Source organism: Carica papaya, chromosome 4 (assembly GCF_054855325.1).
Source record: "Carica papaya isolate Zhongbai chromosome 4, ASM5485532v1, whole genome shotgun sequence".
Lineage (NCBI taxonomy): Eukaryota > Viridiplantae > Streptophyta > Magnoliopsida > Brassicales > Caricaceae > Carica > Carica papaya.
Window position 1 is genome coordinate 5467370 of NC_142312.1, and position 22463 is coordinate 5489832.

Here is a 22463-nt window from a genome sequence, read left to right on the forward strand (position 1 = left end):
TTAAATTATTTTCTTATTGGGGCAAATCTCTAATTGTTAATTCAATATTCATAACTATTGGTATCTCAAAGTAAAATATTAGTATTTTACATATTTTAATCTAATTTTTGTATTATTTTTAGATATAAAATTCTGAATAAACGGCATAAAAAAGTACATTTAATTTTTTTTTTTTTACATGAATAATAAAATTTAATCTCAAATTCTTAATTTTATTATCAAAAGAATTGTTTATATTTCCTCAAAAACAAAGGATGAAATATTATTTATATATTAATAAAGACAATGACGCAGTCGTTTCTTCGTTTTTGTTTGATTGCTGCAAGAATTTATGGAAGAAAAGACTACCGGCAGCAATGCTCGCACCACGAAGATCAGCCAAGAAGAAGTAATAGCTAAACTAAAAGACGATGGCGACTTCGATGGACTCCGCCTCAAACTCATACGGAAACTCAAGGACAACGTAAGTTCTCTGTTTTCTTTTTCCAGACAATGCGTTTATTAGGGTTTTTTTTTTCGTCCTGCTGATTTCTCGATTCCTTTATTGCCTGTAACTTCTTCCATCATCTTCCGGAATCCAAAATATTACCCATTGATGACTGAATTGAAGATCCATTGTTTGGCACACGTTAGTTAATCGGTTGATATTAGTTGGATGATAAAACCAGAACCAGAGTGGACCTGCATAGTCATGGCTGGGTTTTATGGTTTAAGCATAACCGTGGTGGTTCTTTTTTTTTTTTATTCGTTAATAATATAAGTTGACAGTAACTATCTTGGTGTGTTTAGTGAGCTGAAATGCCATAAAGTCTTGGCACCAGCAAGGTCCAGTGCTCAGTTTGCTAAATGCAGAAAGGTAATTTGGAGAACGCAAACTGTTAAATGTATGTATCCAATGAAGTTAATATAATTAGAAATTCTAAATTGTGGAACTTACTGCAAGTGTGCTTGCAGTTAAATAAAACTCTAGCATCTTTGCATTCTCTTGTTCCTCCGGGAGAGATGAATAACTTGATCATTTAGCAACAGGTTCATGGAGTAAAAAAAAGTTAAGTGCATCTTGCTTGTTGTCTTCTCTGCATAGGAAATGGGTTTTAATGATTCTAATGGACTTCTTGTCTCTGAGACTTGAGTTCTAAAGGTTCTAATTCATCATGGGTTTCTGTGAGTCTCAGTCGGCTGCATCTTGGAGAGATAAAAAGAAGGGAAAAAAAGGGAAAAACGAAAGAGGAAAGAAAAAAAAATAATGTGAATTTTGATCGTGCAGAAGCTGATTGTTGATTGAGTAATATATTTTAATCTTAGAAATTAGAGTTTGTTTGGTTGAAAGTTTGATCATCACCAGTTTGTTGCTAAAAATTCTACTTGCAAGGTTGACTCATGAAAACCTGTTTCATACCATACCCAATTCATTTGGCTGTTGGTGCTGTCTCTTTGAACATTTGTTACTTCTAGCACATAAATTCGCCTCAGTATTAATGGTTTTCTTTTTCTCTGAACCTCTTGACCTGGATGAGTCTGCTCATTCTGATGAACGTACAACTTTATGGTTATCAGTCTTAATGAACTCTGAAAATCCTATCCTTATATCAGATACCTGTATACTCCCTAACATGCCATATGTTCTATCACATCCTTCACATTTTATTTCTATATTTTTTTTTTCAGGAGAACTATTTCTGGAGTTGCTGTATTTCTTTTTATGATTAGCTCTTTTGTGTACTGAAATTGCAATTAACTGCAGGAAGAATTGCGGAACAACATTATATCAATTGTAAAGCAGTCATCAGCGCTTAATTGTGTGGGTGCTGAAAATATGAAACCAAGACAACTTTCTGATGCTATATATGAGGAAATTGAGTAAGTTTTTTCTTATTGTGAGGTCTCTTTAATCTAGATGGGGACAAAGGTTACTTGTATGTCAAGTGGCCTTGCATTTGAGTGTATCCAATGCAACAATTTTGGAGTTCTTTTGGCATTTCATGCTTACTTATGAAAGAATTTGGATTTTTTCTAGTTTAGGAACCAAGTGGAGAGGATGGTTAATGGCTAGAATTAATTCAAATCTAAAATAAAATCTAGAGAAGTGAACTGGCATGTCATCTAACCTAAGTTAAATGCCATGGAGAAAGAAATTGCATAAATAACACTAAAAGGCAGAATCAGTTTCTTTTCTTTTCTTTCTTCCTCAACATCATATTCATGGTCATCCTGGGAAATGTCTTGCATCTCACTGGCTACTAGGGTAAAAGCTGCTTTGATTGGTTTCTGTTATCCTCCTAGTTACTTTCGTAGTTGATTTTTGAGTTTTTTTTTAATCTTTGGTTGGTTTTAGCAAACTTTTCCTCTGTCAATAAATCCAGCTATGTAGTGTTGCCCATAAGTTGGTTATTAATTTACCCAAATGACAGAAGCTGAGAAAAAATGTTGCTGATGGATGGATCGAGAAAGGATGTGCATACAGTGGGAGAAAACTTTTCAAGCTTGTCGCTTTGAAATATAAATTTGGTTTTGCCTGTTTCTTGTCTTAATTACTTGCAAGATCTTTAAAAGAGAACTGATCTGTATTTGTTCAATGACAACTGACAAGGATTTCGTAATTGTAAGTCAGCTACACAACACTTGTAAAAGCATCAAATAGGAAGTAAGAAAAGAATATCTTGAGAGAAGGAAGTAGCAAAACCAAACTAGAAGTGTATTCTACTTAGTAGGCAATCATCCACCAGGAAACATTGACCTTTTTTAGATGTTAAAACCATCAATTTGATGAGCAATACTAATAGCAAAATGTAAATTTGGTCAAGGCCTTTGAGTTATAATTACAGAGCCATTGTTAATTGCATGTGTGAAGACTTGAGTTGATTTGAATGCTTTTAAATGAAATACAATTTGGTAGGGTGCTCATTCTCTTTTTTTTTACACATAACCTTTCCTCCCAAAAATAAGAATTTACAAATAACCGAGCGTCTTTGTTTTTTAAACCTGAAGTGACGATAGCTGTTGAAAGATTGTTCCAGAAAAAATAAATGGATTTTAATCTACGTAACCTGGTCCTCTCCAGCTGAACTCCCAAGTCGAGAGTGCTTACATCCAGTCATAGATTGTTTTTGAGGATGAATCTGAATTCAGGATGGTTAAAGAAAAAAATTTGTTTGGAATTAGTCACACGTTTTAGTTTGGTAAATTATTCACTGGCTTGAAACAGTTTTATATGATTTGATTCACTTCCTTTCACATAAAAATTTACCAATGATGTTATTTCTATGACTTGTCATATGGTAGTACATAATAATGCTAAAATACTATAAAAACTGACAGTGCTACTTATGTTATCCATTCGTTAGGGACAAAGTATTGAGCCAGATCTCAGATGGTCTTTGGGGAATAATTAGATCAGAGGATGGAATGAAAAGTGAAATCACAGAAACAGTGCAATCTGTCTACAATAAATTAGTAAATCCTGGAGGGAACAAAGAGGTTGAATCATCTACCGGTGTTACCACACCTATTGTTAAGGGAACCATTGATAATAGTTCCATCAAGGCTTCTGTAGGTGAAGTTGGTCTAACAATCTCTGATAATGAGCCAAGAGAACCACCAGGTTTCACTCTGTCTAATAATCATCATGTCAATAACAATGATAAGCAACATGAAAATGAAGTGCAGCTACCTATGCCTTGTGATAAAGGACATGAAGGCCAGAAGGAAGACTCTCGACATTCAGCAAACATGCTGGAGGCGGATGATGCTGATCACAGTTTGCCACCTGGCTTTTCTGCAGATGTTGAGCAAAAGCAGCCATCTGACGGTAGTGATGAGGACCCTGAAGTCCCTCCTGGATTTGGCTGATATATAATATGCAACATGGTAAGATTTTGCTGCTATGCAGACATACTATCTGGTGGATTCTGCATTCTGACTCAGTCATAATACTTCAGTCTGGCTGATAAATGGTTCAGTCATAACACTCCCCTTTGGGGGGGGGGGGGGAAGGGGCTTCAATTCCTGCCAAGTTACGGTCAGATGCTTTGGTCATATAAATGTCCAAGTCTATTAGATTATCCATTGCTTCTCAATTTTATTCTTTAGAACAATTATTCAGAGCTTTTGGAAAATGGACTTTTTAAGGGGGCTATTGTAGAGATGAGGTCAATTTTCGTTCTCATTTGTCATGTGAATAAAATCTGTAGGTGGCTGTTGTTTAGCAGAAATATATATATTTCACTAATTAGGTTACCCGTGCACATCTATCATAATACAATCTCGTGGCGAGGATATACGGGAATGCACAGCCCGACTTTATGCAACATATGTTTCATATTTCCAATGCTAACTTATGCTACTCAATGCCCTTGCTTTTATGGTATATCTGATCTTCAGAGTGTATTAGTATTGACCGTGCCCTTTATTCTCAATTTTAATATGCGAGCCTGATGGCTACAAAACTGTAAACAAGTAAAGTGGCTTTCAGGGTCCTAACAGAGATTAAGCCATTGAGTACAAAGAAGTGGGGGAAGTGACCTGCATGATTCATTTAGGACCCAAGGTTCGTGCCTGCAACCTTTTGTTCAATTGTATACTTCTCTGTAATTGTGCTGGACGTACTGACAAATCTAATGAAACCTGGTGCTATTTGTTCATAGCAGACTCTTTATTGTGATGGGTGTAAACCACTGGGTGCTGAAGGATGAATTTTCAATAATTATTAGCCACATTTTGTTTTTTGCAGAATATAATGGTTGCTTATTTTGTTCTGTTTCAAAATTCTCTCCACTCTTTTTGAATCATGGAGATTTTCCTTCAATTTACACTCTTTATTTTTTGCATGATCCTTCAGTTAGCGAATCAGATATAAATTTAGCAATTTCATCTACTTGCTTTGCTGGAGAGGTTTCCTTTAGTGCTAGTTTATTTGCATGCAGTGGAATGATATCTGTGATGCTGTTGCATTCAAACTAATTACCATGTATTACAAAATAGCAAAGAGATGGTGGAGCACTGAGTTCTTATTTCAATGTTCCTGGGATTTTATGGCTACATAAATTGTTACCCAAACTTTATGGCAAGAGGACTCCTGACAGTATATTTTCCCGAAACCCATTTTATATAACCTTGAGAAAATTCTCTGTGTCCATGATCTGATCCACTAGGACTGAATGTCACTTTGTATGTAGCCTTCTGGTTCATCTCGGAGAAGTACAGCTTACGGGGCTCAACACTCACCTCGACTCCAAGTGGTGCAACAATAGTGACTTCGTAAGATGAATTTGCCTCACCAACATTTGTTACAGTCCTTGTGAATGTTTGAGATGGCCCCAGTTTAACTGAAAAGGAGGGATAATTTAGTTCTCCTTCAGCTATGCTCGTTATTTCTGAGCACTTAACTGATCTTTGCACTATCACTTTAACTTCGCCATCTTTATAGCCAAGGCCACATAGGTAAGGAATATAATCGTCGGGTTGAATATCATAAATTAGTCCTGGTTCATTTGCCCTTGATGGATTAACATGGCCTGCACCAGTTGCAAAGACATCTGCAGGATTAAGTGTTTGATCAAGAATGGATTTACCTTCAAGGTTTTGGACATCAGCTGAAGTCATAATTGCAGACTTGATGGTGGCTGGTGACCAGGAAGGATGAGAGCTTTTGAGCAGGGCTGCAATACCACTAAGGTGAGGGCATGACATTGATGTTCCAGACTCTAAGTTGAAAGTGGATTTTGAATTTGTGTTATTGTCGAGAGGAAAAGGCCATGCTGCTAAAATGCTCACTCCTGGCCCAATTATGTCTGGCTTCAGGATACCTGGACTTGCCAAGCTGGGACCTCTTGAAGAGAATGATGCAACAACAGGTGATAATGAGTTCCCTATCACTGTCCCCTTAAACAAAATTGTTGCTACAGGTGTTGTTGTTGAATTTATGTACGTTTTAATTTTCAGTCCAGCAGTATAGCTGACATGTGCTGCAGGAAGAACATGAGCATCGGCTGAGGTGCTGAAGGCATTGGGCTCATCATTCATGAGAATCATTGCAGCACCACCGGCATTTTTCACTTCCTCCCCTTTCCCAATTCTGGCTATCCCACCTCCACGTTCGCACAAAACTACCTTGCCTTTGACATCCATACCTTTCAAGGACTCCTCAGCACAAAATGCAGACTCTTGTTTTCCATTCATTCCTGCGTAAACAAGAGGCAAAAAGGTGGAAGGAAAGGCAGGCTGGAAAAGGGATTCACCATCAAACTCTTCTCCATTTCCGAGCTTTGCTGTGGCAACAATATTCCTGTCAATGGTGCTTGCTCCTACAGTGAGAATCCATGGGGCTTCATTAGAGAGTGTGCCGTTCAAAGGACCAGAATTTCCTGCTGCACAGCTCACAAAGACCCCTTTCTGAATTGCTGCAAATGAGCCAATTGCAATGCTGTCCCTGAAAAATGGAACTGACTCGTCACCTAAAGAGAGTGAAAGCACATCAACACCATCGTCAATAGCTGCATCCATTGCAGCTAATATATTGCTCTCGGCACAGTCATCTCCAAAGCAGACTTTGTAAATTGCCAAGTGAGCATAAGGCGCCATCCCAACTGCTGTACCTCTGGCGTTACCTAGCACATCTGCATACCTAACAAACGCACCAGCAGCTGTGCTTGCTGTGTGAGTCCCATGTCCATCTTCATCAATTGGTGGCTCAGCTGCTTGTCTCTTTCTGGGATTACCTTCCACATTAAAGGACCTCGCACCAATTATTTTGTTGTTGCAGGCTGAGATATTAAATTCACACATTCCTTTCCATTTAGCAGGGGGAGGTGGCATTCCTTCATCACTGAACGAAGGATGGCTAGGAAAAACTCCACCGTCCAAAACTCCTATAATGACACCCTTTCCAAATGCGGATTGTCTCCAGAATCCTGTTTCCTTATGCAAACCCAAGAAATTAGGCGTGTGAGTTGTCTGCAGCCGCAAATTTCTTTCAGGATATGCCGCCAAGAACCCGTCCATAGTTTTCATAGCCTGAACTTCCTCCTCTGTCAACCTGGCTGCAAAACCGCTGATCACATTTCTGTATTCATAAACCATGCGTTGCACTGAATCTGAGCTGGTACTGGCAAGCGGCATAAAAGATTGGTACCACGTCTTTAAGTCACCTGATTGAGAAAGAACTCCTGCTTCTGCTGGACGCCTCACGTGGACAATGTAAGTTTGTAAAATGCCTGTCTTGGTTGCTTCAGTTGCGGATGAAAATTTGCTTCCCTTAGCAATCTCATAATGGAAGTTAAACAACAAAAAGAGAGTCAACAAGGAAATGACAGCCATCTTTTCTGGCAAATTCCTCTCCTTCTCAAAGTAAAAAATGTGTATATGTTACAAGCTCGTGTTTGTCAGTCACAGGCGCAATACCCACTATATATAGCTAAAAAGAGGAAGAAAAGATAGATGGCCGGCATTTTCATGTGGTAGAGCACCACGCTTGGGCCCTTTGGGAACTTTTGTTAATGATTGGGGGTAGTCATTTGTGTTGTATGCATATCTGAGACGGCAATGGAGATACCCTTTTTTGGTCATTTATGCATGTGCTCATTTAGCTTGTCAATTTCACTGGATAAGGGTGCAGGACCAAGTCTTCATACTAGTTGGTTTATTTGGTCGTACATTATTTAGAATGATTATAGAGGAAAATCCCTGGTAAAATGTTTTGAGCCAAATCTAAACTTGGTGAAGATTTCTGAGAGACTTGCAGAGCCATTGTTAATCACATTGTCAAGTCTTGAATTCACTTAAATTCTTCAGAAGGGAATAGATCTTTGCCTACATATTGGTTCTCTGTTTTCTGCAAATAATAATGGGTCTCTGTTTTTCCACAGAAGTTGAAGATTGCTGTAAAAAGATAGTTGTAAATCAAGTGAATGGACTTCATCTATCAAAACTGGTCCTTTCCAGTTGAACTTCCAAATCGATAGTGCTTTGATCCGCAGAAATGCATTTATCATAACAACGAATTTGAATTCAGCATTGTTAAAAGAATAGAATATTATTTGGAGTTAGTTATAATTTTGGTACTCTGACTTATTTCAAAAGAAAAAATAGTTCTGGTATTGTGACATTTGGTTTGATGAATTGTTCAGCAGATTAGACCAATTTTTGTGGTTGATTCAATATAATACTTATCTGCAAAATTGTTCTTATAGAGTCCATTACTTTTATGTTCATATTCCAGTGCAGATAATGCTATATCCATGCATCTATATATATGTATATGTATATATGCACTGTCTTTGGGAACTACTTAAAGTTTTAGATTTCATTTATTCTTGTGTTCAAACCCAGAACACAAGATTCTATATTTGAAGGACGGCTTATGTGAGGTCAGTTTTCCCTTTTATCAATCCTGAGTGGGGAAATTGTCATACTAGATTTGATTTGATTTGATAAACAAACCCGATAGGTTAAAAAATTTTTTACTTGCATAACAAATAAAAAGGAGAGTGAAAATGAAGAGATAGATTTTAATATTTTATATTTGTTATTTATTTTATGATATTTCTACATCATCTAATTTAATTTATGGTTATTTTAAATATAAAATAAATTTATTCGTATAAACTTATAAAAAACACACACACACACACAAAAATTAAGGCTAAAACAAGTCGAAATAATGGAAGAGAGAAAAAAAAAAATATAAAATCATAATTTCATAAACCAATTTTCAAATGAAAGTATTAAATTGCAAAAACAAAACCTTAGATTTCGAATTGTTGCAATCATGGGAATATAAGTTGCTCAAAAATAATTTCTCCATATGCACGAATATCTACAACTCAATGAATGTAGTCTACATAATAAGAACAATGGAGAACATTTTGTACAAGTAAATATTCGATCTAAAAATATATTTTTAAATTTCAATGAAATTTTTACTTTATAAATTTTATCATTAACTCAAACGTTTTAAATTTTATAAAGCTCTTAATAGAAATGAGGTTATACTTTGTGTATTAAAATAGTAAATAATATATTCATCAGCATCAAAGTTTTAACTTCAAAAGATATATATTGATCTTTGTAAATTTAAATATGTTATTTCATATTTATTAATATTTAACACAAATATGTAAAATAATAAGAGTAAAATACAATTTGATCTCTTGTGCTTTGATAAATTTCGAAATAAAACCCTTCATATTTGTTTAGTGATAATTTATAATCTTAAAATTATTAATAAATAAATTGAGTAAATACACTAATTTAATAATCAATATATATTTACAGTGCTTTAACGATGTTTATATTGATAACTCATTAATAACTATCGATAGATAAACAAAATTTTAAATATAATTTTATGAAGTTTTAAAATATTATAGGAATAGTGTTGATTGTAAGTAAATGAGCTTCAAGGGACGCTCTGTGAATGAGAGAACTTAGAGAGAGAAAGTTGATGAGAGAGAGGGACAGCAAAACAGAGCAAGGTTATGCAAGCCTCTGTTTTGCTGTTTTCTGAAAGGCAGTATTTTTTGGAGAAAGAAGTAGTTCGCATTTTTATTTCTTGCTTGTATATATAGGAATGCAAATAGAAGCAGATTACTTCAACTAACTGATCAAATCAGAAAGCCCAAAATCCATGCATACACGTTGCATGGTATTTTCGTATCCTACTGCGAAACAACTTCACGGTAGATTTGAACTAAAATTGAAACTAAACGGATAAAAAAAAAATTAAATTTAACACTCCTCCTTAATGATTTTTTCCACCTTTCCTCCCAATTCCTCAAATTTACCTTTAGACAGGGTCTTGGTTAGAATGTCTGCAAGCTGATCATCAGTGGAGCAATGTATCAGCTTGATTTCTTGATTCCTCTCAGCCTCACGTATAGCATGATACTTAACGTTGATGTGTTTAGTTCTCCCATGCATTGCAGGATTTTTCGCAATGGCAATTGCAGACTTGTTGTCTACATACAACACTATAGGTGTTTGTTTGTCCAGCTTTACATCATCGAACACTTTTCTTAACCAAATTGCTTGGTTAGCTGCTGTAGCTACAGCTACATACTTAGCCTCAGCAGTGGACTGTGCCACAGTATCTTGTTTCTTAGACGCCCATGAGAAAGCACCGGAGCCTATTTTAAACAAGCACCCAGTTGTGCTACGTGCATCTTCCACGCTTCCTGCCCAATCACTGTCACTGTAACCGACCAATCCACCCTCAGCTCTTGCTTTGAATTGAACACCAAAGTTCCAAGTTCCTTTCAAGTACCTCAGCACATGTTTAACAGCTTGTAAATGTGATTCCCTCGGTGAAGCCATGTACCTTGAAAGCAAACTCACTGCAAACAGAATTTCTGGTCTAAAAGCCGTGAGATACAGAAGGCTCCCAATAAGACTTTTGTAATTTCCCTCATCAACTTTGCTACCTTTCTCGTCCTTTGACAACTTCAAGTTGGACACCAGTGGTGTAGACACTGATTTACAGTGATTCATGTTGAATTTATTTAGGATTTCTTTGGCATACTTGCCTTGTGAAAGAAAAATACCTAAGCTGCTTTGATGAATCTCCATTCCCAGGAAGTAGGCAGCCTCCCCGAGATCAGACATCTCGAATTCCATTTCCAATTTCAGCTTGAACTCTATCATCTTTCTTTTGTTGTTGTCTGTCACCAGTATATCATCAACATATACTGCAGTGATTAGTCTGTCTTCATTTCTATTCACATACAGTGTAGTTTCTGTCATGTTTCTGTCAAACCCACAGTGAAGTAAATATGTATTTAACTTATCATACCGGGCTCGTGGGGCTTGTTTGAGGCCATATAAGGCCTTGTGAAGAAGATAGACATGTCTCTCATTTCCAGGCTGAATAAACCCCGGTGGCTGCTCAACATAGATTTTTTCATTCAGCTTGTCATTCAAAAAGGCTGATTTCACATCCAAATACATCACACTCTATCCAAACTGAGCTGCCATGGCCAGAATGAGTCTAATTGTTTCATATCTGGCCATAGGGGCAAAAGTCTCTGTGTAGTCAATTCCAGGAAGCTGAGAGTACCCTTTTGCCACAAGTCGTGCCTTGTGCTTGTTTGTTGTCCCGTCCGGATTCAGTTTCACCTTGAACACCCACTTTACTCCAATAGGCTTTATGTCTGCACTTGATTTTACCAGAGACCAGGTATTGTTTTTCTCGATCATCCTGATTTCCTCTTCCATAGTAAGTTTCCACTCTTGCCGCTGAAGTGTTTCCTCAACAGAGGAAGGTTCTTTTGAAGCAAAGCTGCACCTCTCATAGATGTTAGCTAAATTTTTCATTTTTGTTCTCCCTTCTGCTTCACCTTCTTCATCTTCTTCATCTTGTTCCTCAGCCTGAGTTGGGTTTAATACTGACACAAATTTCCTTCCTTCTTTCACTGTCACACAGTCTAGTTTGACCTTCTGCTTCTCCCAATTCTAATAGCTTTTTTCATCCACTGTTACATCTTTTCAAATCATAAGCTTGTTAGTTTTTAAGCTTAGAATTCGATATGCTTTTGCTTCAGTACTGTAACCCAAAAATACTCCCAATTCAGCATTCTCTTCTAACTTTGATCTCCTGTCATCCGAGACATAGCAGTAGCACACCGAGCCAAACACCTTTAGATATTTAGTCGATGGTTTGATGCCACTCCAAGCCTCCGCCGGTGTCATCTGCATCACAGCCTTTGTAGGCAGTATGTTGAGCAGGACACGACAATGTTCACTGCCTCAGCCCACAAGGCTTTAGGCAGGTGCTTGTCAGCAAGCATGTTTATTGCCATTTCCATAATGGTTCTGTTCTTCTTCTCCGAGACATCATTCTGTTGAGGAGAATATAGTGTTGTGAGCTGTCTTTTGATCCCATTCTCAGAATAGAAATCCTTGAATTTGCTGGAATTGAATTCAAGACCATTATCCGTCCTTAGGCACTTCAGTACACAGCCACTTTCCTTCTCTGCAATAGCCTTAAACTTCTTGAACTCACCAAAAATTTGAGCTTTATTCTGTAGGAAAAAAACCCAAATCATCCTGAAAAAATCATCTATGAACAAGCCAAAATACCTGCATCCACTCATGGAGTTTTCTGTCATTGGACCACAAATGTCAGAATGGATAAGTGCTAGCCTCTCTTCTGCTCTCCAATCTGCTTGCGAAGGGAAGGAATTCCTAGCCATTTTTTCCATCTGACATGCCCCACATACTGACTCAGTGACTGCAATGTTTGGGAAGTCCTTGGTTAGGCCTCCCTTCTGCAGTTGTTGTAGCCCAGCCGAATGAAAATGCCCAAGGCGCCTGTGCCAAATCTCACCTTCTGTTACAGATGCAACACTGGCCTTCTCGACTACTTCTATGAGCTTCAATGAGTAGACTTGATCATTCTTTTAGATGAAAGCGATCAATCTATCCTCAGGATCATATATCTTGTAGCAAGTATCCTTGAATCCAACCGAGTAACCTCGATTAGTCATCTTATTCACACTAAGAAGATTCTGTGAGAGGATAGGAACAAAATTCACATCAGTGATAAGTTTCCTATCTTCCCTGGTTTTAATGGCTATGTTGTCTTTGCCCTTGATGGTTTCTAGCATACCATTTCCAAGCCGGACCTGGCCTGAGATTGTTTTGTCAAGTGACACGAACAAGGCATCATCCTTGCACATGTGGGAGGTGCACCTGCTGTCCACCACCTAAAGAGTATCATCCTTCACTGGCAGCTTACTTAACGCAACGAGAATTGTGTCACGTTGCTCACATAACACCTCAGTGACATTGGCTTGCTGTTGTTCCTGCTTTGGCTGCGATCCTTCCTGCTTCTGCTTCTGCCTGCAGAATTTCTCCTTATGACCAAGCCTTTTGCAGAAATTGTAACGAACGGTTTTCTTTCCCTTGTACCAGCACTCATTTTCAAAATGATTTGTCAAGGAACAGATGCTGCACTGAGAATATTTCTTTTGTTTACTGGAATTTTGATTTCCAGTTTGATTCCCTTCACTCTTTCTTACTTGATTCTATATTGAAAAGCTACATTTGATCTGAGTTGAAATTAAAGCTCCCTCGGTATGTTGTCGAACATGCATATTTACCCGTTGCTCACTGGATTGAAGCTTATTTATCAACTCAGCCGAGGAGATAGACTCAATGTCGGCAAGCTCATCCAGTGTTGAGATTTTATACTCGAATTTGGGGGGCAAACTAATAAGAATCTTCTCTACTACCCTTGATTTCGGAAAATCCTCCCAAAGCAGTCTCATTTTGTTTACCACATCCGAGAGTTTGGATGCATAGTCTTTCACTGATTCATTTTCCTTCATTCTGAGTAATGCAAACTCATTCTTCAGTCTCAAGATTTTTACCTTCCTGCTTCTGACTCCCCCATCGAACTCTTCCTTCATTTTCTCCCAAGCAGCCTTTGGTGATTCGAAGTTCATAATCCTTAAAAATACCCTATCCGAGACGGCCGAGAAAAGGCAAGCAATTGCCTTTAGTTTCTTAGCCTTGTCTTCCTCGTGCCTTCTGATTTGGTTTAGAGTGGCAGTGTCCCCTAGTGGAAGAGGATCACTGTCATCCATAATAACATCCTATAGACTTAAGGCTTTCAGATGGGCTCTCATTTTGATTGCCCATACATGGTAATTTTCTCCGTTGAAATGTGGGGGAGGTGAGGTTCCAATGGATGTCGTCGGGTTTTCGAGGGTATGTTGTTTTACCGGTCCCTTAAGATAAGGGCTCTGATACCACTTGTTGATTGTAAGTAAATGAGCTTCAAAGGAGGCTCTGTGAATAAGAGAACTTAGAGAGAGAAAGTTGATGACAGAGAGGGACAGCAAAACAGAGAAGGTTATGCAAACCTCTGTTTTGCTGTTTTCTTAAAGGCATATTTTTTGGAGAAAGAAGTAGTTCGCATTTTTATTTCTTGCTTGTATATATAGGAATGCAAATAGAAGCAGATTATTCCAACTAATTGATCAAATCAGAAAGCCCGAAATCCATGCATACACGTTGCATGGTATTTTCGTATCCTACCGTGAAACAAATTCACGGTAGATTTGAACTAAAATTGAAAGTAAACGGATAAAAAAAACATTAAATTTAACAAATAGTTTATGTGAAAGATTTTTATTTTTTAATTTTTTTTTGCAAAAAATTCATCTTAAACTCATGCAAGATGTCAAGGACGACACCGGGGACCAAAACTAATAGTTGACAATTAACTAATTTATAAGTTAAGGATAAAAACAAATAATAAAAAATTCAAGTAAAGATAAAGAACCTAGAGACCACAACCACATGTCTCATATAAGAGAGGTCTTTTCCCAAATTGATCAAATAAAATCCATACAAGTAAATATGTTGTTGGCCCTCATATAATAAACACTCTCTTAGTGAAGTTAGACTCTTAATAAAATAGATAGTATGAAAATAATAACTAAGTTAAGTAGCGTCTTTACTTTAGATTAATTGGAGTATGTGCATGCTTTTAAAGTGATGTTAAGAGGCAAAACAACTAGAGGAGGTAAGGCATCTCAACAACCTTTGATCTCATTCCACTGAGAAAGGAGAATCTCAGTAGATGAAGTTTCTTTCTTGTCATTTATCTTCTTCTTTCTTTGAAAAGAATAGACAAAAGTAATCTTTTGAAGGAAAGAAGTGTCATAATCAGATATAAAAGCAAATGATATATTAACAATAATTATGAGAAAGAGAGAGATAGAGAAATAGAGAAAATGATAGTAATAGAGATGAGGACATTCTTTATAGCCATACCCTTAATGCTTAGGAAGTCAAACTCAGCTCTTACTATAGATTCGACTCTTAAGGCATATTTGATCTTAAAATAATATTCAACATCTGAAAAGTACATAATCTCTCAAAGACTTTTAAGTCACCTGATCGTATGTTATCCATAGTCTTAACAAGTAATTATATTATAATGATAAATAAACAACAGGTTAGGTAGCTTAATTTTTGCTAACCTATTGCAATTGATATAGACTCCATTTTAAGTGTTTGACAAGTCAATTCTTTACAAGTGTTTCATTGACACTTGGATATAAGATGTAAGTTGTTATCTTGAATATCAACTATAAAGAATCATAGGAGCCTCCAAGTAAGATAGATCACTTGTCATTCTTTTTTTTCATTTAAGCTTTCTTTTAGATTTTTTATTTCTAACGTAAGCGATAAGATATTGTGTTAGAAAAATCTCTAACTTGAGATTTTAAATATATTTTTTGATGTAAATATTTGGAGAGAAAAATATTTTTGATCTAAAAAAATCAATACCATAAATATATCATTTTTAAAATAATAAAGTATAAATTACATATGAGTTCAGTTAAAACTATTAATAATTATTAAACAATGTGTCGTTATAATAGTTGTAGACTTCAATAATGGGGCTATATATGTTATTATACATTTAACGGATGATATAATATGCTACTTTATTAGGCCTACAAGGGTTAACTTACCTAAATTTATTTATCAATTTAGAGTTTACGCAACGTCATGCAAATATAACAACAATTGGGCTTGTAACAGTATGCTGAGTAGAAACCCATTTCAATAATCCTTGAGAAAATGGAGTGCTAGAATTCCCAACTCTACTAAAAGTTACGGAGTACGTGGCCTTCTGGTTCACCTCCGTGAAACTAAGCTTAGCAACATCAATGGTGACTTTTACTCCTTCTGGTGCTGTAATTTGAGAAGAGTATGACCAGGAACCTGGGCTAACATTTGTTAATGTCCTCTTGTATGTCTGAGGAGCAGAACCTAATTGTATAGAGAAAGAAGGGTAATTAAGCTCCGGTCCAGGTATGCTTGTTGAACACGTCATTTTACGTTTCACGATGTTTGATACCTCAGCGTCACTGTAGCCTAATCCACACATATATGGAATGTAATCATCAGGTTGAAGATCGTAAACAAGCCCTGGGTTATTAGCTTTCATGGGGTTAACATGGCCTGCACCAGTAGAAAAGAGATCGGCTGGAAGCATAGTTTCATCAATGATGGGCCTGCCCTTAAGATTTAAGAGATCAGCAGTTGTCATCATTGCAGATTTTATGGCAGCAGGCGACCAGTCTGGGTGTGAGCTTTTAAGCAAAGCAGCAATACCACTGAGATGGGGACAAGACATTGAAGTCCCAGAAAGGATGTTGAAGGTTGATTTGGTAGTGGTGTTCTTTTCTACGGAAACTGGCCATGCAGCTACAATGCTCACACCAGGGCCAATAATGTCTGGCTTTAAAATTCCTTTACTTGCTCTGCTTGGACCTCTTGAAGAGAAAGAAGTAACTTCAAGAGCTCTTCCCTTGCCAATAATAGTTCCTTTGAACAAGATTGTGGCTGTTGGTTTTGATGTTGAGTTAATATAGGCTATGATGCTTGTTCCTGCTGCGTAACTCACATGAGCCGCAGGAAGAAGATGAGCTTCAGCTACTGTACTGTAACCATTAAGTTGATCGTTCATAATAATCATGCCAACACCTCCATTGTTCTTCACTTCTTCGCCTTTGTCAATTCTTCCTGAACCGCCTCCTCTCTCACACAACACTACCTTGCCTTTAACATTAAATTTTTTAAGTGATCCGGGAGTACAAAATATAGCTGATTTGTCACTATTTGCTCCCGGATAAATAAGAGGCCACAACTTTGAACGAAAATTTTTAGGCTGGAAAACTGATTCTCCATCAAAAGTTTTTCCGTTTCCAAGTTTTACAGTTGTTCTGATGCTTCTGTCAAGGGTGCTTGCTCCTACAGTAAGGATCCATGGTGCTTCATTTGATAGAGTACCAAAATGAGGGCCTTCGTTACCAGCTGAACAACTCACAAAAATTCCTCTTTGGATAGCTCGGAAAGCACCCATTGCAATGTTATCGTCAAAGAAAGGCATGGAACCACCACCAAGTGAAAGCGAAAGCACGTCGACACCATCACCAATGGCAGTATCCATTGCCCCCAAGATGCCACTTTCACGACAGCCAAATATGCCACAAACTTTATATATAGCCAAGTGAGCCAAAGGAGCCATGCCAACTGCTGTTCCAATGGCCTGACCAAACACATTAGCACCCTTCACATAGTTTCCAGCAGCTGTGCTAGCTGTGTGTGTTCCGTGTCCTTCCTCATCCACTGGTGAGCTACTCAATTCAAAACGTTGTGCACCAATCAACTTGTTATTGCAGGCGGTCCCATTAAGCTCACATTTTCCTTTCCACTTTGCAGGTGGTGGGGGTAATCCTTCATCGTTAAATGAAGGATGCCCCGGTGCAATTCCACTGTCTATAACACCTATTATCACTCCTTTACCATAATTTGAATGTCTCCAAAATCCTGATCCTTGGTTCAACCCCAAGAGTTTTGGACTATGAGTGGTGTGCAAAGAATAAATCTTTTCAGGTCGAACTGACAGAATCCCTTTTTCTCTTTTGAGGGCTTCAGCTTCTTCTGCCGTCAATTTTATAGCAAATCCAGTGAATACAGTTTTATAGGAATAGACGATACGTTGTTGTTGTTGTTGTAGGCCTACGCTTGAGACAGTGTTTGGTAGAAACGATCCGTACCATCTTCTCAAGTTTGATACTGTACGAAGACCATTTTGTGGTTCCTCCACATGGATGATGTAAGTTGATAAGCTATTTTGCTCGTCTTTTATACTTTCTGCCAGTTTTCTTTCTTGAGCATTATGAGGAATCATAGGACTTACTGAAGCAAACCCACAATTGAGGCTAACAAGGAAGGCAGCCACCATGGCTAAAAGGATTCTATATTTCTCGCTCTCCATTGTAGTAGAATTGTTTATATAGATATACATATAAAAGAAGGAGAGGAGAGTTAGAATACATGCACACACAAAAACGCACATATATATATATATATATATATATACATACATATTGAAATATGGAGATTGGAATAAAACGTTAAAGCAGTTGGGTTAAGAACAGATGGGGGAGGGGGATATCCTTCATAACATACTTTGATCTGGCTTGAGCTTGAACCCAACAAAGTCCTATCTCCCCACCAGTCGTCTGCATGGTTCTTGTAACCAACTTGCCTCCCTCTCTTTTTTTTTTTGTTTTGTTTTGTTTTGTTTTGCCATTAACTAATCCCAATGTCACATGCCAACCAAGAAATTAAGTTAAATACAACTCTAAACATTCTAATCCAATTGGCATCGTATAAACTTACAAATAAACAATTTTTTTAGGCTAAAATAAGCCAAAATTTTGGAAAAGAGAACAAAAAAAATCTAAAATAATAATTCCAATAACTAATTTTCAAATGAAAGTATCAAATTGCTATAAAAAAAATTCTTTAGAGTTTGAATTGTTGCAATTATGTTATAAATATGGAATTCTCTCTCTCTATATATATATATATATAAATGTCTAAAACTCATATGAATATAGTCCACATAATAAGAACAATAGAGAACATTTGATACAAGTAAATGTTTGATCTACTAATATGTTTTCAAATTTTAATGAAAATCTCACTTTATAAATTTACTAATTGACTTTAACAAATTTAAATTTTATAAAGCTCTTAATAGAAATGAGATTATATTTCGTGTGTTAAAATAATAAATAATGTATCCATCAGTATCTAAATTTTAGCTCCATAAAATATATGTTGATCTTTGTAAGTTTAAACACATTATTTTATATTTATTACAAGTTACTACAAATATTCGAAATAATAAGAGCAAAACTCAATTTTATCTTTTATATTTTGATCAATTTTAAAATAAAACTCATCATATTTGTCTACAAATTGTTCCCTATCTTAAAATTTCATTAATAAATAAAATGAGTAAACACATTAATTTAGTAATCGTCATATATTGTATAGGGCTTTACCGATGTTTATATTAAAAATTTGTTGACAAATGTCAATAAATATATAAATATTTGAGTGTAAATCTATGAATTTTTAAGATATTTTAGAAATAGTTTATGTGCCAAATTTTATTTTTCATTAGAATAGAAAATAGTTAAATATTTTTTAATTTTCTTTGCAAAAGATTCATCTTAAACTCTTACAAGATGTCAATGATGAACTTGGGACTAAAACTAAGACTTAACAATCAACTAAGAGTATAAGTTAAAAATGGAACAAGTAATAAAAATTTAAATAAAGATGAGAGCTTGAAGATCACAACCATAGGACTCATATAGAAGAGGTCTTTGCCCAAGTTGATTAAGTGAAATCAATACTACAAGTAGGTAAATTGTTTGCCCTCATGCAATAAACAATCTCTCAGTGAAGTTAGATCCTCTAGAAAGTAGATACTATGAAAATGATTGGGTTAAATAGTCTCTTTACTTCAGATAAGTTGTAGTATGTGCGCGTTTTTAAAGCAATGTTAAGAGGTGAAGCAATCAGAGGAGGTAAGGCGTCACGATAACCTTTAATCTCACTCCACTAAGAAAGGAGAGAATCTTAGTAGATGAAGTTTCTTTCTTATCGCTCCTCTTATTCTTTCTTTAGAAAAAAAGAATACATCTTGAAAAAAAAAAGAGTTATAATCATTTAAAAGTAAATGATATATTAACAATAAATACGAGAAAGATAGAGATAGAGAAATAGAGAAAATATTAGTAATAAATATAAGTACATTTTTTATTGTGTCACTTCTAATGTTCAGAAAGTCAAAATCAACTCTTACTATACATTCAACTCTCAAAACATATTTTATAACACCCCAAAATAAATTGTATGTAACTTAAAATTTATAAATATAATTTTTATAATTTACTTTTCATTTAATTTAGAGTAAAAATGAAGTAAAATTAATTGAGGATTAAATTAAAAATAATTTTGAGAAAAAAGACTGAAAATTTAGGTTCTACGAATATTTTTAAAAGAAAAATCAGAAAACAGGGGCCAAAATATAATTTTAGGAAGTTGTGCCACATCAGGTGCCCGGTTAGCAGGCCCAATGAATCAGGAAGCACTGCGTGGCAGCGGATGCTGATGCGGTGTCATGCAGGAGGCAACGCGGACGATCCGTATGCCCGCGATCAAACGGCCCAGATCCGTTCCCGCGCGCACGGACGATCCAGATGTGTTCTCTCCCCAAATACGATCGGACAGTTAGATTTGAACGCGATCGGACGGGCCAGAGTGGATCGCGATGGATGGTTCAGATTGAATCGCGATGAACGACCCATATTCACTCTTTATTTAATTGCGATCGAACAGTTCAGATAAAACGCGATGGACGGTCCAGATCAAAAGCGAACGGATATAGTAACTCCCATCTATACAAAACCCTAACCCTAGCCGCTAGACCCCCTCGTTGGGGAAGAAGACTCGACCGCTGGAAGTACACCACCGCCACCCGTCGCCGCACTGGAGCTTTTTTCGACTGTCAAAAAAGGTAAAAAAAAAATTTTTGCTCGAAATTCAATTTTAAGCACACCCATGGTCAAATCAGAGTAAAAAAATCGGCCAATTGATCAAAAAACGTCGGCGAAACCCAGCGATACCGCCTTAGAAAATTTCACAAAATACCTCCGATGAGGCCCTTCCTGGTTCCCCTTATGTGTAATTTTTCTACCGTTGTGATCACCGTGTCCTTCTCTACAGGTTGACTAAAGCAAAATACTCGACCGCAATATGAGTCAGAGGAGCCGCGACACTGGAGAGCCCCGCCGCCGGTGAGTTTTGATTTTTTGGGCTAACCGAGACCCTTTAACGTATTTTCTCGCAGGGATCGATGCAGAATCGGTCGAAAACGGCCTAAAACAGCCGACCCAAGGTAGACTGCCGTTGCGGGCGGCGGCGGCGGCGCCGCCGCCAGAGCACGGGAGAGCCGCCGTGTCGAAATTCTAAAATTGGCCAAGTGGGCACCAGGACTGATTTTGGGTTTGTTTGAGATATTTGTAGGTACTATTAGCGCGTTTTAATTCCTGAAAAAAAAATTTAGGGAACCCGAGAATCACCCGTAGGCGCAGTCGAACAGCTTAGCTTTTCGAGTATCAAATCAAGTAAAGATCTCTCACCTTATTCTCTATCATAGAATTGAAGTTTAAATAAATAATAATATAGTATTTTATACGAATTTAATAAATGTGCATAATTAATTACAGATTGCTAATGGAGTCAAAATCAAAAATTGTTCTTTGTTGATTTCTGCTGATTTATTGTACAGTTTGAATGCATGTATTGCTATCTTACGTGATCATTGTTTAGTTGAAAATTTGAGATATACTTGTATTCCCTTATATATGTTCGTTTATTTGTGTGATTATGGTTGGTTTGGAAAATGGAGACTAACGGAAAACGAAAACATTGTGTGAGAAGATGAATAGATGAAGACGACAGTTTTACTGGATATCTTGAGAGATGGTGGACAGATCGGGTACATAGGGAACCCTACCGTGAACGTTGTCTCATATCGGATAGGGTATGGAGACATGATAATTTGGCACTCATACCGGACGGGGTATGGGACGGTCCGCTTCACCCTCACATCGGACAGGATATTGAACTTTAATAATTTGGTGCTCATACCGAACGGAGTATGGGGATAGCCCGTAATTGAGATTGTTAAAGGAAATGGTTCGCGTGTAGCAGGGACATCCTTATGAACCCTCATGAATACTACTAGGCTAATGAAAAAGTAATAGTTATTGTTTGATTTATTGACGATGTATATATAGGCTTGTTATATGTGTTATGTTGCTGATTTTACATGAAACTATGATCTATATGATATTATTGTCTGCATATGTTATTTTTATGAATCCCACTACGGTAAGTGAACGGTAAATAGTTTTATTTATGATAAATGAATTTATTTAAATTAAGTGCTCTATTAGTGTGTTGATTTTATACCAACATTTACTTCTGTATCGGTGATATAGTGTGATATCCTTACTGTGCCAGTGTAGCTCATCCCTTATTTAACCATTTCAGATCAAGAGAATCAGGTTCCAGAGCCCGATCTGCAAGAAGATTGCGAGTAGATGCTAGATTTCTTTATTTTCCGTTTATTTCCTTATTCTTATATTTCTTTCAAAAGAGTGAATTCAGTAACGGTGTTTGATATTTTGAGTTATTTGTGTAAGAAATGTAAACCCTGAACATTTATTTTGCTTTCGCACTTTAATTATCTTTTATTTCCTTTGGATATTTCCGGAGTCGTTACATATTTGATCTCAGAATAGTGTTTGACCTCCAAGAGGCACTTAACCTCTCGGGGACATTCGAATCATCGAGTCACTCGATCATATGTCATTTATAATCTTAACAAGTCATTACATTATAATGATAAATGAACAATAGGTTAGATAACATAATCTTGGCTAGCCCATTGCAATTGAGATAGACTCCATTTTAGGTGTTCAACAAGTCAATTCTTTGTAAGTGTGTCACCAATACTTTGAAATACGGTGTAAGGTGTTATCTTGAATCTCAATTATAAAGATCTATAGGAGCCTTCA

At 36.6% G+C, this 22463-nt stretch overlaps 3 protein-coding genes and 1 pseudogene across 8 annotated transcripts; 1 reads left to right on the plus strand and 3 right to left on the minus strand.

The window, feature by feature from the left end:
* The first annotated feature begins 286 nt into the window (after positions 1-286).
* LOC110817517 (uncharacterized) lies at positions 287-7953 on the plus strand. Of its 6 annotated transcripts, XR_015818346.1 has the most exons (7): positions 288-463; positions 1745-1860; positions 3345-3867; positions 4472-4546; positions 5175-5673; positions 5800-5852; positions 5941-7562. XR_015818346.1 is itself a non-coding variant. In XM_088217577.1 (4 exons), exons 1-4 carry the CDS (start codon positions 332-334, stop codon positions 3847-3849), a joined length of 666 nt encoding a protein of 221 aa, XP_088073703.1. In that variant the 5' UTR covers positions 287-331; the 3' UTR covers positions 3850-4211. The 6 variants fall into 6 exon arrangements, 3 of the variants coding, with proteins under 3 accessions (XP_088073703.1, XP_088073702.1, XP_088073701.1); XR_015818345.1 differs by having other exon boundaries at positions 4472-5673; XR_015818347.1 differs by lacking the exons at positions 5175-5673; positions 5800-5852; positions 5941-7562 and adding an exon at positions 7863-7953.
* LOC110817468 (subtilisin-like protease 4) lies at positions 5047-7314 on the minus strand. Its single transcript, XM_022046010.2, has one exon. The coding sequence runs from the start codon at positions 7312-7314 to the stop codon at positions 5047-5049; it is 2268 nt and encodes a 755-aa protein (XP_021901702.2).
* A 4742-nt stretch (positions 7954-12695) lies between the features above and the next one.
* LOC110817469 (uncharacterized) lies at positions 12696-13577 on the minus strand. The gene is made up of 2 exons (XM_088218151.1): positions 13092-13577; positions 12696-13016 (listed from the first exon to the last, which is right to left on the minus strand). Exons 1-2 carry the CDS (start codon positions 13575-13577, stop codon positions 12696-12698), a joined length of 807 nt encoding a protein of 268 aa, XP_088074277.1.
* A 1937-nt stretch (positions 13578-15514) lies between these two features.
* On the minus strand, positions 15515-17794 carry LOC110817470 (subtilisin-like protease 4 pseudogene; annotated as a pseudogene).
* Between the last annotated feature and the right edge of the window lie 4669 nt (positions 17795-22463).